Genomic DNA, 14,198 nt, shown 5'->3' with positions numbered 1-14,198 from the left:
CTCAGCCTCCCGAGTAGCTGGGACTACAGGCGCCCGCCACAACGCCCAGCTATTTTTTGGTTTGCAGTTCAGCCGGGGCCGGGTTTGAACCCGCCACCCTCGGTATATGGGTCAGCGCCTTACTGACAGAGCCACAGGCGCCGCCCCTAAAAGTATTTTTTGATTGTTAAACTTTTGGGGTTTTTGAGACAGAGTCTCACCCTGTCATGTGAACTACAGTGCTGTGGTGTCAGTCTAGCTCACAGCAACCTTGAACTCCTCAGGTTCCCAAGTAGCTGAGACTACAGGCGTGTATCTTGAGGCCCAGCTAATTTTTTTTTTTTTTTTGTAGAGACAGAGTCTCACTTTATGGCCCTTGGTAGAGTGCCGTGGCATCACACAGCTCACAGCAACCTCCAGCTCCTGGGCTTAAGTGATTCTCTTGCCTCAGCCTCCCGAGTAGCTGGGACTACAGGCGCCCGCCACAGCAGCTGGCTATTTTTTTGTTGCAGTTTGGCCGGGGCTGGGTTTGAACCCGCCACCCTCGGCATATGGGGCCAGCACCCTACTCACTGAGCCACAGGCGCCACCCAGAGGGCCAGCTAATTTTTATTTATTTATTTATTTTGAGACAGAGTCTCACTCTGTCAGCCTCGGTAGAGTCCCATTGTGTCATAGCTCACAGCAACCTGAAACTCTTGGGCTCAAGTGATCCTCTTGCCTCAATCTCCCAAGTAGCTGGGACTACACGCGCCTGCCACATGCCCTGCTATTTTTTTAGAGATGGGGTCTCATTCTTGCCCAGGCTAGTCTCGAACCTGTGAGCTCAGGCAATCCAACCCCCTTGGCCTCCCAGACAGCTGGGATTATAGGCATGAGCCACCAGCCTGGCCTAATGTTTTCTATTATGATTATGATTATTATTTTATTTTTTTGGAAACAGAGTCTCACTCTGTGGCCCCTGGGTAGAGTGCTGTTGTATCATAGCTCACAGCAACCTCAATCTCTTGGCCTTAGGTAATCCTCTTGCTTCAGTCTCCAGAATACTTGGGACTACAGGCACCGACACATGCATGCCTAGCTTTTCTATTTTTAGAGAGATGGGGTCTCGCTCTTGCTCAGGCTGGTCTCAAACTACTGAGTTCAAGCAACCCACCTGCCTGGGCCTCCTACAGTGCTAGGATTACAGGCCTAAGCCACTGCACCAGGCCTATAATTTAATTTATTTCTAAAAGTCATTAAAAATGGTTTGGCGTGGGCAGCGCCTGTGGCTCAAAGCCAGAGATGACGGGTTCAAACCCAGTCCCAGCCAAATACTGAAAAAAAAAAAAAAAGGCTTGGCACCTGTAGCTCAGTGAGTAGGGTGCCAGCCACATACAATGAGGCTGGTGGGTTCGAGCCCAGCCAGTGTCTGCTAAACAACAATGATAGCTGCAACCAAAAAAATAGTCTGTAGTGCCTGTAGTGGGTGCCTCTAGTCCCAGCTACTTGGGAGGCTGTAGGAAAAGAATCGCTTGAGCCCAAGAATCGCTTGAGCTGTGACGCCAGAGCACTCTACGCAGCAACATAGTGAGTGAAACTCTGTCTCAAAAAATAAATAAATAAGTCATTACAAGAACACATACATACAGGGGTGGCGCCTGTGGCTCCTCATATAATGGAGGTGGCAGGTTCAAACCCGACCAAGGCCAAAAACTGCAAAAAAAACCCCACCAAAAAACAAAAACACATACAGAAATATACAAATTACATAGGTAATAAGCACCACACATTAGGAAATACTGGAAAAGTAGAATTGGGAGACAGGGAGTCCCGCCTAAATTGTCTTCAGACCTTAGTTGGGCATGCCTCAAGTTCTCAATTTATTTCCTGATCTTAAAAACAGGATATTGGCTTGGCACCTGTAGCTCAAGCGGTTGGGGCACCAACCACTTACACCAGAGCTGGCAGGTTCGAATCCAGCCTGGGCCTGCCAAACAACAACAGCTACAATAAAAAAAAAAAAAAATGGCCAGGCATTGTGGCGGGAGCCTGTAGTCCCAGCTACTTGGGAGGCTGAGGCAAGAAAATCGCTTGAGCCCAGGAGTTTGAGGTTGCTTTGAGCTGTGATGCACGGCACTCTATCCAGGGCAACAGCTTGAGGCTCTGTCTCAAAACAAACAAACAAACAAACAAAAAACACAAGCTATTGGCTCAGAGCCTGTGGCTCAAGCTGCTAAGGCACCAGCCACATACACCTGAGCTGGCAGGTTTGAATCCAGCTCTGGCCGCCAAACAACAATGACAGCTGCAACCAAAAAATAGGGGGGTGTTGGGGCTGGCGCCTGTAGTCCCAGCTACTTGGGAGGCAGAGGCAGGAGAATCGCTTGAGCCCAGGAGTTGGAGGTTGCTGTGAGCTGTGATGCCACTACACTCTACCCAGGGTGACAGCTTGAGGCTCTGTCTCAAAAAATAAAATAAAATGAAAACAGGATATTCCATTTCTGTAAAATAGGCATTAAAAAAAGAAAACAGGGTGGCGCCTGTGGCTCAGTGAGTAGGGTGCTGGCTCCATATACCAAGGGTGGCGAGTTTGAATCTGCCCTGGCCAAACTGCAAAAAATAGCTGGGCGTGGGCGGCGCCTGTGGCTCAAGGATTAGGGCGCTGGTCCCATATGCCGCAGGTGGCTGGTTCAAACCCAGCCCCGGCCAAAAAAAAAAAAAAAAATAGCCGGGCGTTGTGGCGGGCACCTGTAGTCCCAGCTATTTGGGAGGCTGAGGCAAGAAAATCGCCTAAGCCCAAGAGCTGTGGAAGTTGCTGTGATCTGTGACACCACAGCACTCTACTGAGGGAAAGAAAGTGAGACAGTCTCTTAAAAAAAAAAAAAAGACTAGGCGCTTGTAGCTCAGCAGCCAGGGCGCTGGCCACATATACCAGGGCTGGGGGCTTCAAACCTGGCCAGGCCTGCCAAACAACAATGACAGCTACAACAACAAAAATAACCAGGCGTTATGGCAGGTGCCTGTAGTCCCAGCTACTTCGGAGGCTGAGGGAAGAGAATTGCTTAAGCCCAAGAGTTTCAGGTTGCTGTGAGCTGTGACACTACAGCACTCTACCAAGGGCGACATAGTGAGACTCTCTAAAAAAAAAAAAATCCAGTAAGAATGAAAACGGTTAAAAAGGGGATAATAGAGTATCTATGGGTGTCATTAGTCTTGTTGTGAGCGATTGAATAGAAATTCTTCCCGGAGGGCTCCCAGGGACCTTTGTCCAGGATGTCTGATCACCTCCAGCGGCCAGGGAGGGGAGGCAGCAAGGAAGGCCGGCCGACTGTGACCCCTGGTGAATATGATCACTGTAAGCAGGGCACTTATGCCTCAGAAGTCCTCTGGAGCCCTCCTGCCCTCTCCCTCCTCTCTCCCTCCACCATCTCTACAGCCTCCCCCGAAAGAAATCAACTTGGTGTTCCACGGCCTTTTCCCCACATGAACCACCCACTCGCCCAGTTTTCTCCCCGGGTGCAGGGAACACTTCCGGAAGCACGGAGAAGTCAGGTGTCAGGGCTCTGCGACTTCAGCAGGCTTCTCTGGCTCAAGGGAGGGAGGGCAAAGGAGGAAGGAGGGGTTTGCGGTTGGGCAGAGCCACACGGCCCACCCCTATCCGGAAACTGAGGGTGGAGAGGCGCCAGCCCAGTCCACGCCAGTCATCCGACTCTGCTGGGCCCGGGAGGCCTGCAAACCCCACCCCATTCCTCTGGGCACCTCGTGGCCCAAGGCGGGTTTGTTTACGAATCCGACTCCCTCCTCCTCCAGCCCGGCCCTCCGCCCGCCCCCAGGGTGGCCCCTGTTCCGTGGGAGGGGGAAACAGAGCCAGCGCCTGGCCTGCTCCCCTGTTTTTCTCCTCCCCTCCGCCCTTCCCCTCCTTTTGTTTTCCCTTCCTTCTTCCCTTCCCTTCCTTCCTCTTCCCTCTGCTTTGGATGCCCAGGTCGGGCTAGCCGTTTTCCCCAGACCTGTCATTTTACTTTTCTGGGAATGGGAAGCTGGGGGTAGTGTTCCTCCCTCTTTTTTTTTTTTTATAGAGAGTCTCACTTGGTCCTCGTAGAGTTCCATGGCGTCATAGCTCACAACAACCTCAAACTCTTGGGCTGAAGTGATCCTCTTGCCTTAGCCTCCCAAGTACCTGGGACTACAGGCGCCTGCCACAACACCTGGCTATTTTTAGAGGTGGGGGTCTCGCTCTGGTTCAGACTGGTCTCCAACCCATGAGCTGAGGAGTCCACCAGCCTCCGCCTCCCAGAGTGCTAGGATTACAGGCATGAGCCACCACGCTGGGCCTGTTCCTCCCTCTTAAATTCTAGATTCAGGGGAGGACTCAGGGCTACTTGTCCCAGGAGAGAAAGGAGGAAGGGAAACTGCTTAACTATTCTGTTTTGTTTGCAATGCAGGACCTCAGTCACTCTTGGAATGCAGGGGTCTGGTTGTGTGGGGGTGACTGGTGAGTGTAAATTGACATGCAGCATGCCTTTCTCCAGGGTGTGACTAGTTTAGGCTCCCTGTGGACCCTGAGAGGTTTGAGTATTTGAGGAAGGGAAAATGTTTTAATTATGTATTTGTTCCAAACTGGAATCCCTAGGGGTTAGATTTAAATGGCCAGAAGAGCTCTCTGTTTGATCTGTCTGGCGTCTAGGCCAGTCTCTGACCCTCCCCAGTTGTTGGAGCCTGCCTTCTGAAGTTCTCAAGAATGCAGATGGATTGTGGAACTTGAGTCTACCAGCCTCAAAGTACAAGTTTATTTATCTGCTTTTATTTAGCAAAGTGTCTTCCAGCTCCACAAACCGTCAACTGGGCTCACAGTCAGGGCTGTCTTCTTGCAGCCCTCTTCAGAAGAGGGAATATTCAAGTTCAGTTCCAACAATAACTAAATTGTGTTCTTAACCACGTCTCACACAAAAACTCCTCTCCCTCATTCCCCAGCATTTCATCCTGGTTGCAGGACTAAATGAATGCCTTCCTAGTACCAGGTACTACCAAGGCAGGGATGAATCACAATGCTGCTCAGATAAGGAAACAAAAAACAAAGACACAGCAAATGTAAAGAATAAGTCATGTTAAATAAGGATAATAATAAACAGCAGCAGCCAGTCCTGGATTTCTCACAAGTTCTGGACTTCCCAGAGAGCAGCCCAGTTTGTTTCAGTTCTTTTTTGGATTAGTTTCTTGCCTTTCCAGGGCTCTTAAGAGACTGAGGGATGTGTATGATAATCCATCCAGCTTCTGTAGTTAACCATTACACTGAATGATCTTAGCCTGCCCCTCACAAACTTGTGGAAAACCCAGGTTTGCTTTCTTATTCAGGCAGCTGGAAAATAAATTGGAAAACTGTTGAGACTTTATTATCTCGTTGAAGGACTCTGTTATACTTTTTCTTTTCTTTTATCCTAGAGTAGGCAGGACAGGTAAAGGAAATTTCAGTTAGTCTGTTTTGTATTTAGCTGTAGCTGAGAGCTTACTGAGAGGGAAGTTTTCAATAATTGTGTAAAAAAGGGGTTTTAGGCTCGGCACCTGTGACTCAAGAGGCTTAGGTGCCAGCCACATACACCTGAGCTGGAGAGTTGGCATGTAGCCCCGACCCGGCCAAACAACAATGATGACTGCAATCAAAAAATAGCCTGGCCTGGCGCCTGTGGCTCAAGCGGTTAAGGCACCAGCCATATACACCTGAGCTGGTGGGTTCAAATCCAGCCCGGGTCCCCCAAACAACAATGATGGAACCAAAAAATTAGCTGGGCGTTGTGGCAGGTGCCTGTAATCCCAGCTACTTGGGAGGCAGAGGCAGAAGAATCGCTTGAGCCCAGGAGTTGGGAGGTTGCTGTTAGCTGTGATGCCACAGCACTCTACCCAGGGCGACAGCTTGAGGCTCTATCTCAAAAAAAAAAGTGTGGGGGGGAGGGTTTAACTGGGCAAGGTGGCACAGGCTTATAGTAATACAGCTATTTGGGAAGCTGAGGTGGGAGGAATACTTGGACCCAGGAATTCAAGGCCAGCCTGGGTAACATAGTGAGACCTCTGACTCTGAAAAAGTTTTTTTTAATTTTAATTAAAAGAAGCCAAGCTCCATGGCTTATGCCTGTTATCCTAGCCCTCACTGTAGGTAAAGTAGGAGGACTGCTTGAGGCCAGGAGTTCAAGTCCAGCAAAATTGAGACTCCCATCTCTACAAAAAAAATAGAAAAATTAGCTGGGCATGGTGGTGAGAGCCTGTAGTCCTAGCTACTTCGGAGGCTGAGGCAGCTGGATCACTTGAGCCCAGGAGTTCAAGATTGCAGTGAGCTATGATGATGCTACTATACTCTACTCCCGGTGACAGTAAGACTCTGCCATAAAACAAACAACAACAAAAGGAAAAATTAAAAGGTTTTTGAACCATCTGTGTTTAAATTTGTAAAATGTTCCTAGTTATCTGATTGCTAACTAAATTGATGGAAGCTAAAGAGTAGTTTCAACTGAGTGTTAACTATATACCAGACTCATAGAATACAAAGCATAAAGGCATTGCTGAGCAGAGTGGTATGCATGCCTAAATCCCAGATACTTGGGAGTCTAAGGTGGGAAGGTTGCTGGAGCCAGGATTTCAAATTCAGAGTGGGCAATGCAGCAAGACCCTGTTTCTCTCTCTCTCTCTCTTGTTTTTTTTTTTTAGTGTCCCTGGGTGGACACGAATAAGACCAAATAAAACCCTGTCTCTTTTTTTTTTTTTTTTTTTTGAAGTTTTTAGCCAGGGCTGGGTTTGAACCTGCCACCTCTGGTATATGGGGCCGGCGCCCTACTCCTTGAGCCACAGGCACTGCCCTAAAACCGTGTCTCTTAAAAAACAACAAAGCCAGGCGAGGTGGCTCATCCCTATAATCCTAGCACTTTGGAAGGCCCAAGTGGATGGATTGCCTGAGCTCGGGAGCTGGAGACCAGTCTGAGCAAAAGTAGTGAGACCCCCAATTCTACTAAAAACAGAAAAATTGAGGCAAGAGGAACGCTTGAGTCCAAGAGTTGGAGGTTGCCGTGAGCTATGACTTTACAGCACTCTACCCAGGGCGACAGCTTGAGACTGTCTCAAAAAAAAAAACCAACACCAACAAAATGAAAACTCATCATCTCTGTCATCAAATTACTTAGTAATCTAACTGGGGGAGCCCAGATAGAAACCTCTAATGAAGGTATATAAAAGAAGAATAGTGATGGGAGTGTGTGATACCACCTGGGGGTGGGGCAGGAAAGACTTCATAGAAGTCATTCTTATCAAAGATAAAAGTTTGGAAATGCAGATGGAAGACTGGTGGGTTTGGATCCGGCCCGGGTCCATTAAACAACAATAACGGCTACAACCAGAAAAAAAAAAAATAGCCAGGCGTTGCAGCAGGCGCCTGTAATCCCAGCTACTTGGGAGGTGGAGGCAGGAGAATCGCTTGAGCCCAGGAGTTGGAGTTTGCTGTGAGCTGTAATGCCATGGCACTCTACCCAGGGTGAGATCCTGAGTCTCTGTCTCAAAGAAAAAAAAAAAATTAAGTGAATGTGGTGGATAGTAATGGGTGATGAACCTGAAAAAGCACAGGCCAGATTTACGCCCCCTCCCCCCACACTCCAAGATAGAGCCTCAAACTGTCACCCTGGGTAGTGTGCCGTGGCATCACAGCTCACAGCAACCTCCAACTCTTGGGCTCAAGTGATTCTCCTGCCTCCGCCTCCCAAGTAGCTGGGACTACAGGCGCTCACCACAACACCTGGCTATTTTTAGAGACAGGGGTCTCACTCTTGCTTAGGCTGGTCTTGAACTCGTGAGCTCAGGTAATCCACCAGCCTCAGCCTCCCAGAGTGCTAGGATTATAGGCGTGAGCCACCTTGCCCAGTCTCTATTTTTTTTTTTGAGAGAGAGTCTCACTCTGTTGTCGAGGCTAAAGAGATGTGGTGTCATAGCTCACAGCAATCTCAAACTCCTGGGCTCAAGTGATCATCTGGCCTCAGCCTCCCAAAGAGTAGCTGGGACTACAAATGCCCACCAGGACACCTGGTTAATTTTTCTATTCTTAAGGTGGTCTCACTCATGCTCAAGTTGGTCTACATCTCCTGGCTAAAGGGATCCCCTCAGCCTCCCAGAGTGCTAGGATTTACAGGCATCAGCCATGATGCCCTAGCCTGTTCGTGGTTTCTCAAAGGAATCAGACAAGATGGATCATGTTGTTCATTTGTTCTCAGGGATTATCAATAAACTGGTATATACCTAGGGCTTTCTCACTGGTTAGGTGCTGAATTCTGTCTTGTTCTGGAGGAGGAAAGAGAAAGGATAGTGCCAGATACGGTGGCTCACACTTGTAATCCTAGCACTCTGGGAGGCCAAGGTGGGTGGACTGCTTGAGTTCAAGACCACTGCAAAAAAAAAAGAAGAAAGAAAGAAAGGAAAATTAAGTTTGAGCAGTGCCTGTGGCTCAAAGGAGTAGGGCGCCAGCCCCATATGCCATAGGCGGCGGGTTCAAACCCAGCCCCGGCCAAAAACTGCAAAAAAAAAAAAAAAAAAAGAGTTCAAGACCAGCTTGAGCAAGAGGGAGGCCCCATCTCTAAAAATAGCCAAGCATTGTGGTGGGCGCCTATAGTCCCAGCTACTTAGGAGGCTGAGGTAAGAGGATGGCTTGAGCCCAAGAGTTTGAGGTTGTTGTGAGCTCTGATGCCAGGGCAATAGAATGAGACTCCTGTATCAAAAAAAAAAAAAAAAAAAAGGTAAAGAAGAGGATGATGGCTATTATGTCTTTCTCTTAGTACCAGGTTTAAAATTGAATTTTAGTTCCCACTTTAGTTATAACCAAATTATAACCATGGGAAAAAAAAACACACAATTTTAGAACTAAACAGAATAGTATAATTTTAAAAACATATTTGAGCCTCAGTTTTCTCATGTGTAAAAGGGGATAGCAGGCGGCGCCTGTGTCTCAAGGAGTAGGGTGCCAGCCCCATAAACCGGGGGTGACGGGTTCAAGCCCGGCCCTGGCCCAAACTACAAAAAAAAAAAAACAAAACAAACAGAGGGGGAGATAGCAATCTTTAAATTGGCAGAAAGAATTAATTTAGACAAATATGTGAAATATTTAGAGTAGGATCAGTTCCTCTCCCTCTCTACCCCCTGCAAGTTTAGGTGTGGTCTGTTACTGAATACAATGAACAGCTGTTTAAATCTCCAGAGCTTGGTTTACAAAGATGAGTAATGCAGTTTCTTCCTTCCAGGAAATTTCTTTCCTTCTGGAGATTTCTTTTCTCCAGTTTCTTCCCTTAGTGTTTCTTTTCTTTTTTTTTTGCAGTTTTTGGCAGGGCTGGGTTTTGAACCCACCACCTCAGGGATATGGGGCTGGTGCCCTACTCCTTGAGCCACAGGCACTGCCCCTCCCCCCCCCTTTTTTTTTTTTTTGGCCGGGGCTGGGTTTGAACCCGCCACCTCCTGCATATGGGACCGGCGCCCTACCCGCTGAGCCACAGGCGCCGCCCCCCTCCCCCCCTTTTTAAAGACAGTCTTACTTTATCAATCTCCGTAGAGTGCTGGGATATCACAGCTCACAGCAACTTCCAACTCCTGGGCTTAGGTGATTCTCTTGCCTCAGCCTCCCAAGTAGCTGGGACTACAGGTGCCTGCCATAACACCCAGCTACTTTTTTTCGCAGTTGTCATTGTTTAGCAGGCTCCAGTTAGGTTCAAACCTGCCAACTCTGGTGTATGTGGCTGGTGCCCTATAGGCTCAGAGTCCAGACCTGTACTTATTCTCTTCTATTTAGTGAGTATTTGCTAGTCCAAGGCTCTATTTATTTATTTATATATTTTGAGACAGAGCCTCAAGATGTCACCCTGGGTAGGGTGTCGTTGTATCACAGCTCACAGCAACTTCCAACTCCTGGGCTCAAGCGATTGTCCTGCCTCTGCCTCCCAAGTAGCTGGGACTATAGGCGCCCGCCACAAGGCCCGGCTATTTTTTGGTTGCAGCCGTCATTGTTGTTTGGCAGGCCCGCACTGTATTCAAACCTGCCAGCTCTGGTGTATGTAGCTGGCGCCTTAGCCGCTTGAGTTACAGGCGCCAAGCCAGTTGTCATTGTTTTTTGTCTGGCCTGGGCCGGGTTCGAACCTGCCAGTCCCAATGTATGTAGCTGGCGTCCTAACTAAGCTACAGGTGCAAAGCCTTTGGTACTGTGTTTTAGTACCAGAGACAGAGAACCACAAAACCAGAACCACTGCCCCGGTCCAGCCCAAGGCGTTGTTTGGTTCACTTAAGAATTTATAGATAGCTGGACACAGTGGCTCATGCCTGTAATCCTAGCACTTTGGGAGGCTGAGGCCAGTGGATTGCTTGAGTTCACAAGTTTGAGACTAGCCTGAGCAAAAATTGAGACCCCCCCGCAACATCTCTACTAAAAATAGAAAAACTGAGGCAAGAGGATCGCAAGCATTGGAGGTTGCTGTGAGCTATGACACCATAGCACTGTAGCTTGAGACTCTGTCTCAAAAAAAAAAAAAAAAAATTGTGGGCGGCGCCTGTGGCTCAGTGAGTAGGGCGCCAGCCCTATATGCCAAGGGTGGTGGGTTCAAACCCAGCCCCGACCAAACTGCAACAAAAAAATAGCTGGGCGTTGTGGCGGGAGCCTGTAGTCCCAGCTACTCAGGAGGCTGAGGCAAGAGAATCATGTAAGCCCAAGAGTTGGAGGTTGCTGTGAGCCGTGTGACGCCATGGCACTCTCCTGAGGGCGGTAAAGTGAGACTCTGTCTCTACAAAAAAAAAAAAATCATATAAAACTGGCCAAGGGAGGGGGCTCAGGCCTATAATCTCAGCAGTATGGCAGGCAGAGGCTTAAGGATATCTTGAGAGGGCCTGGGGGCTCAGGCCTATGATCCCAGGGCTTGGAAAGCCAAGGTGGGTGGATTGCCTGAGCTCACAGGTTTGAGACCAGCCTGAGCCAGAGCAAGACCTCAACTCTAAAAATAACTGGGCGTTGTGGCAGGAGCCTGTACTTTCCAGCTACTTGGGAGGCTGGGAGGCGGAGGCAAGAGAATTGCTTGAATCCAATGGTTAGAGGTTGCTGTGAGCTATGTCATAGCACTCTATCAAGGGCAACAAAGTGAGATTCTCAAAAAAAAAAGGATTACTTGAGCCTAGGAGTTAGAGACTGCATTGAGTCCTTAACACTTTACTACAGCTTGGGTGGCAGTGTGACCCTGTCTCAAAAAATAAAATAAAATAAAATAAAAATAAACTGGGTGGCGCCTGTGGCTCAAGGAGTAGGGCGCCAGTCCCACATGCTGGAGGTGGTGGGTTCAAACCCAGCCCCGGCCAAAAAAACCACAAAATAAATAAATAAAAAATAAAAATAAACAAGGGGGGCCTGGTGCGGTGGCTTACACCTGTAATCCTAACACTCTGGGAGATCCAGGTTGGTGGATTGCCTGAGCTCATAGGTTCTAGACCAGCCTGAGCAAGAGACCTCATCTCTAAAAATAGCAGGGCACCTGCAGTGCCAGATGTTCAGGAGGCTGAAGCAAAATAATTGCTTGAGCCCAATAGTTTGAGATTGCTGTGAGATACCATGCCATGGCGGCACTCTACTGAGGGTGACAAAGTGAGACTCTGTCTCAAAAAAAAAAACAAAAACCAAAGTTTTACCTAACTTAGGCACCTAACACTAAATAGGCAGTTAACCATTTAACTTTCTTTTTTAAACTTTATCACTCTCGGTAGAGTGCTGTAACGTCACAGCTCACAGCAACCTCCAGCTCTTGGGCTTAGGCGATTCTCCTGCCTCAGCCTCCCGAGTAGCTGGGGCTACAGGCGCCCGCCACAACCATTTAACTTTTTCCAGGTCCTGCCCAAGGCAGCAAAGGCCTCAGTTCTTACCTTCAAAGGGCTTACAATTTTTTAGAACTCGAGAGTTTAGGGCGGCGCCTGTGGCTCAGTGAGCAGGGCGCCGGCCCCATATGCCGAGGGTGGCGGGTTCAAACCCAGCCCCGGCCAAACTGCAACAACAACAAAAAAATAGCCAGGCGTTGTGGCGGGCGCCTGTAGTCCCAGCTATTCGGGAGGCTGAGGCAAGAGAATCGCCGCAGCCCAGGAGTTGGAGGTTGCTGTGAGCTGTTTGATGCCACGGCACTCTACCGAGGGCAATAAAGTGAAACTCTGTTTCTACAAAAAAAAAAAGTTTAAAAGAACACAAAATGACGAGAATAACGTGCTAATGAAAAAGTGACAACATTAGACATACAACATAGACACAGGTGCTAACAGGAATGACCTCATGCTATCACTGACAAACCACCAAGGCCACCTCCACCAAAACAAGGGTAAAGGAAGAGGCCAGAAATTCAGGTGTCTAGTTTTAGCATTCCTGATCGCAGGAAGCAGAAACTCCGATATCTTGCTTTCAGCACAGGCAATGTTTACTGGTAAAGGGGGAAAAAGAAGTGATTTATAGGATCTTGGTTTTTGGAGGTTCTGCAATTCAGGTTAGCTTCCAAGCTCAGCTCTTGGTGGTTAGCACATTCGAGGTTACTTAAGAAGATGGCGTTTGCTGGCGTCTCACCCAGACTGCATATTAGTCAACTCAGAATTGACCGATTTTGTTGAGTCGCCATATCTCGTCCCGCTTGCACTCGCAGGGCTTCTTACACCCACACCGAAAGGCATCCGCCCAACCGCCCACCCACCCATGGAGGGGGTGAGACTTGAGAGGTACTTTATAAGGGCAGTTCAATTAAGATTAAAATGAGCCCCAGTAGTGAAGAAATGCGCGCCGAAAGTCTTGGCTTTGACACTTCTTGAACAGCCGGGCTCCGCTGAAGCATTCCACCTAATCCCAGTAAAGACGGTCCCAAAGGAAGGCCAATATGGCGACGAACTGCTCTTGGCACAGCCCTCTTCCCTCCCTCGTGATGGGCGGCTAAGGTAACTCCCATTAGCCAACTTGGAGGCGGTGCCAGACTTACTTCGTCCCTTCATTGGACTAAATAACTGACAGAGCCGCCAATTTTCCTCTGCTCACTCCAAGTTCCCGCCCTCAGAGTTTAGTCGGCGTTTAATTGGCTTTTACTGCACGTCATTATACGTCCTTTCCTGTCTCTTTTAGGTACTAATCCAATCATATCTTCCTGGGCTGCCCGCCTGATTTCTGATTGGTTTTGATCATCTTTATCCTATCCCATTCCTGTCTACTTCTTATCTTTCCTTCCACTAGGATTTTGCCTAGGCACGTCCAGGATTCTGGTTGGTCGTTGTTCTGTCATTCCTGTAAAAGCTCTCCCTATCCTTACTGCTCAGTGAGCCCGCCTGGCGGTTGACTGGTTTCCTTCGAAGTCTATCATCTGTAGCTCCCGCCCATCTTCACTTCCTGCAACTTTTATTGGTTTTGAAAACTGAGAGGGAGGTCTTTTTGGGCGGACAGCAGGCACGCAACTTCGTCTTACACGCCTTAGAGAGCAAGTAAGCCTTGCCATTGGATAATCTGACCGTCTTTCTTCTATAAGTCCCTCCTTTCCCCCTCCTTCATTGGGCGGGGCAGCAGTAAAGGGGCGGGGTCTAGGCTGGGCTTGTGGCGCGCTGCTCCCTCCTCCTTACCCCCCCCTCCCTGTCCGGTCCGGGTTAGCTTGCCTCGTCAGCGTCCGCGTTTTTCCCGGCCCCCCCCAACCCCCCCGGACAGGACCCCCTTGAGCTCGTCCCTCAGCTGCCACCATGAGCGGTAAGGATGAGTCCACTCCAAGCTTAGGGGTGGGAGGGGAGTGAGGGGGCGCGCGCGAGGGCCGACCGGGCGGTCCCCGTCGTGAGGGGGGGGGCGGGCGGGAGGCGGCGGCGGTGGCCTTGGTCCCGCCCGGGGCGGAGGGAAGGGAGGGAGAAGGGGCAGTGGCGGGGCCTCCGAGGAAGAGGGGGATGGGCCGCCCGCCCCGGGGGAGGGGGCAGCGTGGCCTCGCCCGCCCCCTGCCCGCCCCGGCCACGGGGGACGGCCCTTACCCCCCACAATTCGGCCGCCGGCCTGAGGCTCCTCCCGCCGGGGGCTGGAGTCGCGGGGGCGGCCCGAGCAGTGCAGGCCCCGCCCGGGCCAACCGCCTCCCTGGTCCGCCCTCTGGTCGCCGCCTGCTCCTAGGCCCTCCTCCCCCCACTTTCCGGAGATTTCCCCCCTCCCCCCCTACTGTCCCGCCCTTTCCACGCCCCTCACCCCGAAACCGCCCTTTCCC

The 14,198-nt window shown here is 49.9% G+C and overlaps 1 protein-coding gene and 1 long non-coding RNA gene across 3 annotated transcripts in view; one reads left to right on the top strand and one right to left on the bottom strand.

The window, feature by feature from the left end:
- Positions 1-5,089: 5,089 nt before the first annotated feature.
- On the bottom strand, positions 5,090-14,082 carry LOC128560875 (uncharacterized). Its single transcript, XR_008373170.1, has 3 exons — positions 13,975-14,082; positions 8,230-8,375; positions 5,090-5,317 (listed from the first exon to the last, which is right to left on the bottom strand). It is a non-coding gene; the product is annotated as an uncharacterized LOC128560875 (long non-coding RNA).
- SP1 (Sp1 transcription factor) overlaps positions 13,597-14,198 on the top strand; it is a 47,808-nt gene continuing 47,206 nt past the window's right edge. For both annotated transcript variants that reach the window (XM_053554395.1, XM_053554393.1), the window contains exon 1: positions 13,597-13,705. In XM_053554395.1, the coding sequence (XP_053410370.1) occupies positions 13,699-13,705 (7 nt within the window). In that variant the 5' untranslated portion in view covers positions 13,597-13,698. The remainder of the gene's footprint in view (positions 13,706-14,198) is intronic.

Source organism: Nycticebus coucang, chromosome 12, assembly GCF_027406575.1.
Source record: "Nycticebus coucang isolate mNycCou1 chromosome 12, mNycCou1.pri, whole genome shotgun sequence".
Classification (NCBI taxonomy): Eukaryota; Metazoa; Chordata; class Mammalia; order Primates; family Lorisidae; genus Nycticebus; species Nycticebus coucang.
The sequence above is the reverse complement of the archived record's forward strand: the minus strand, read 5'-3'. Positions and strand labels throughout refer to the sequence as shown.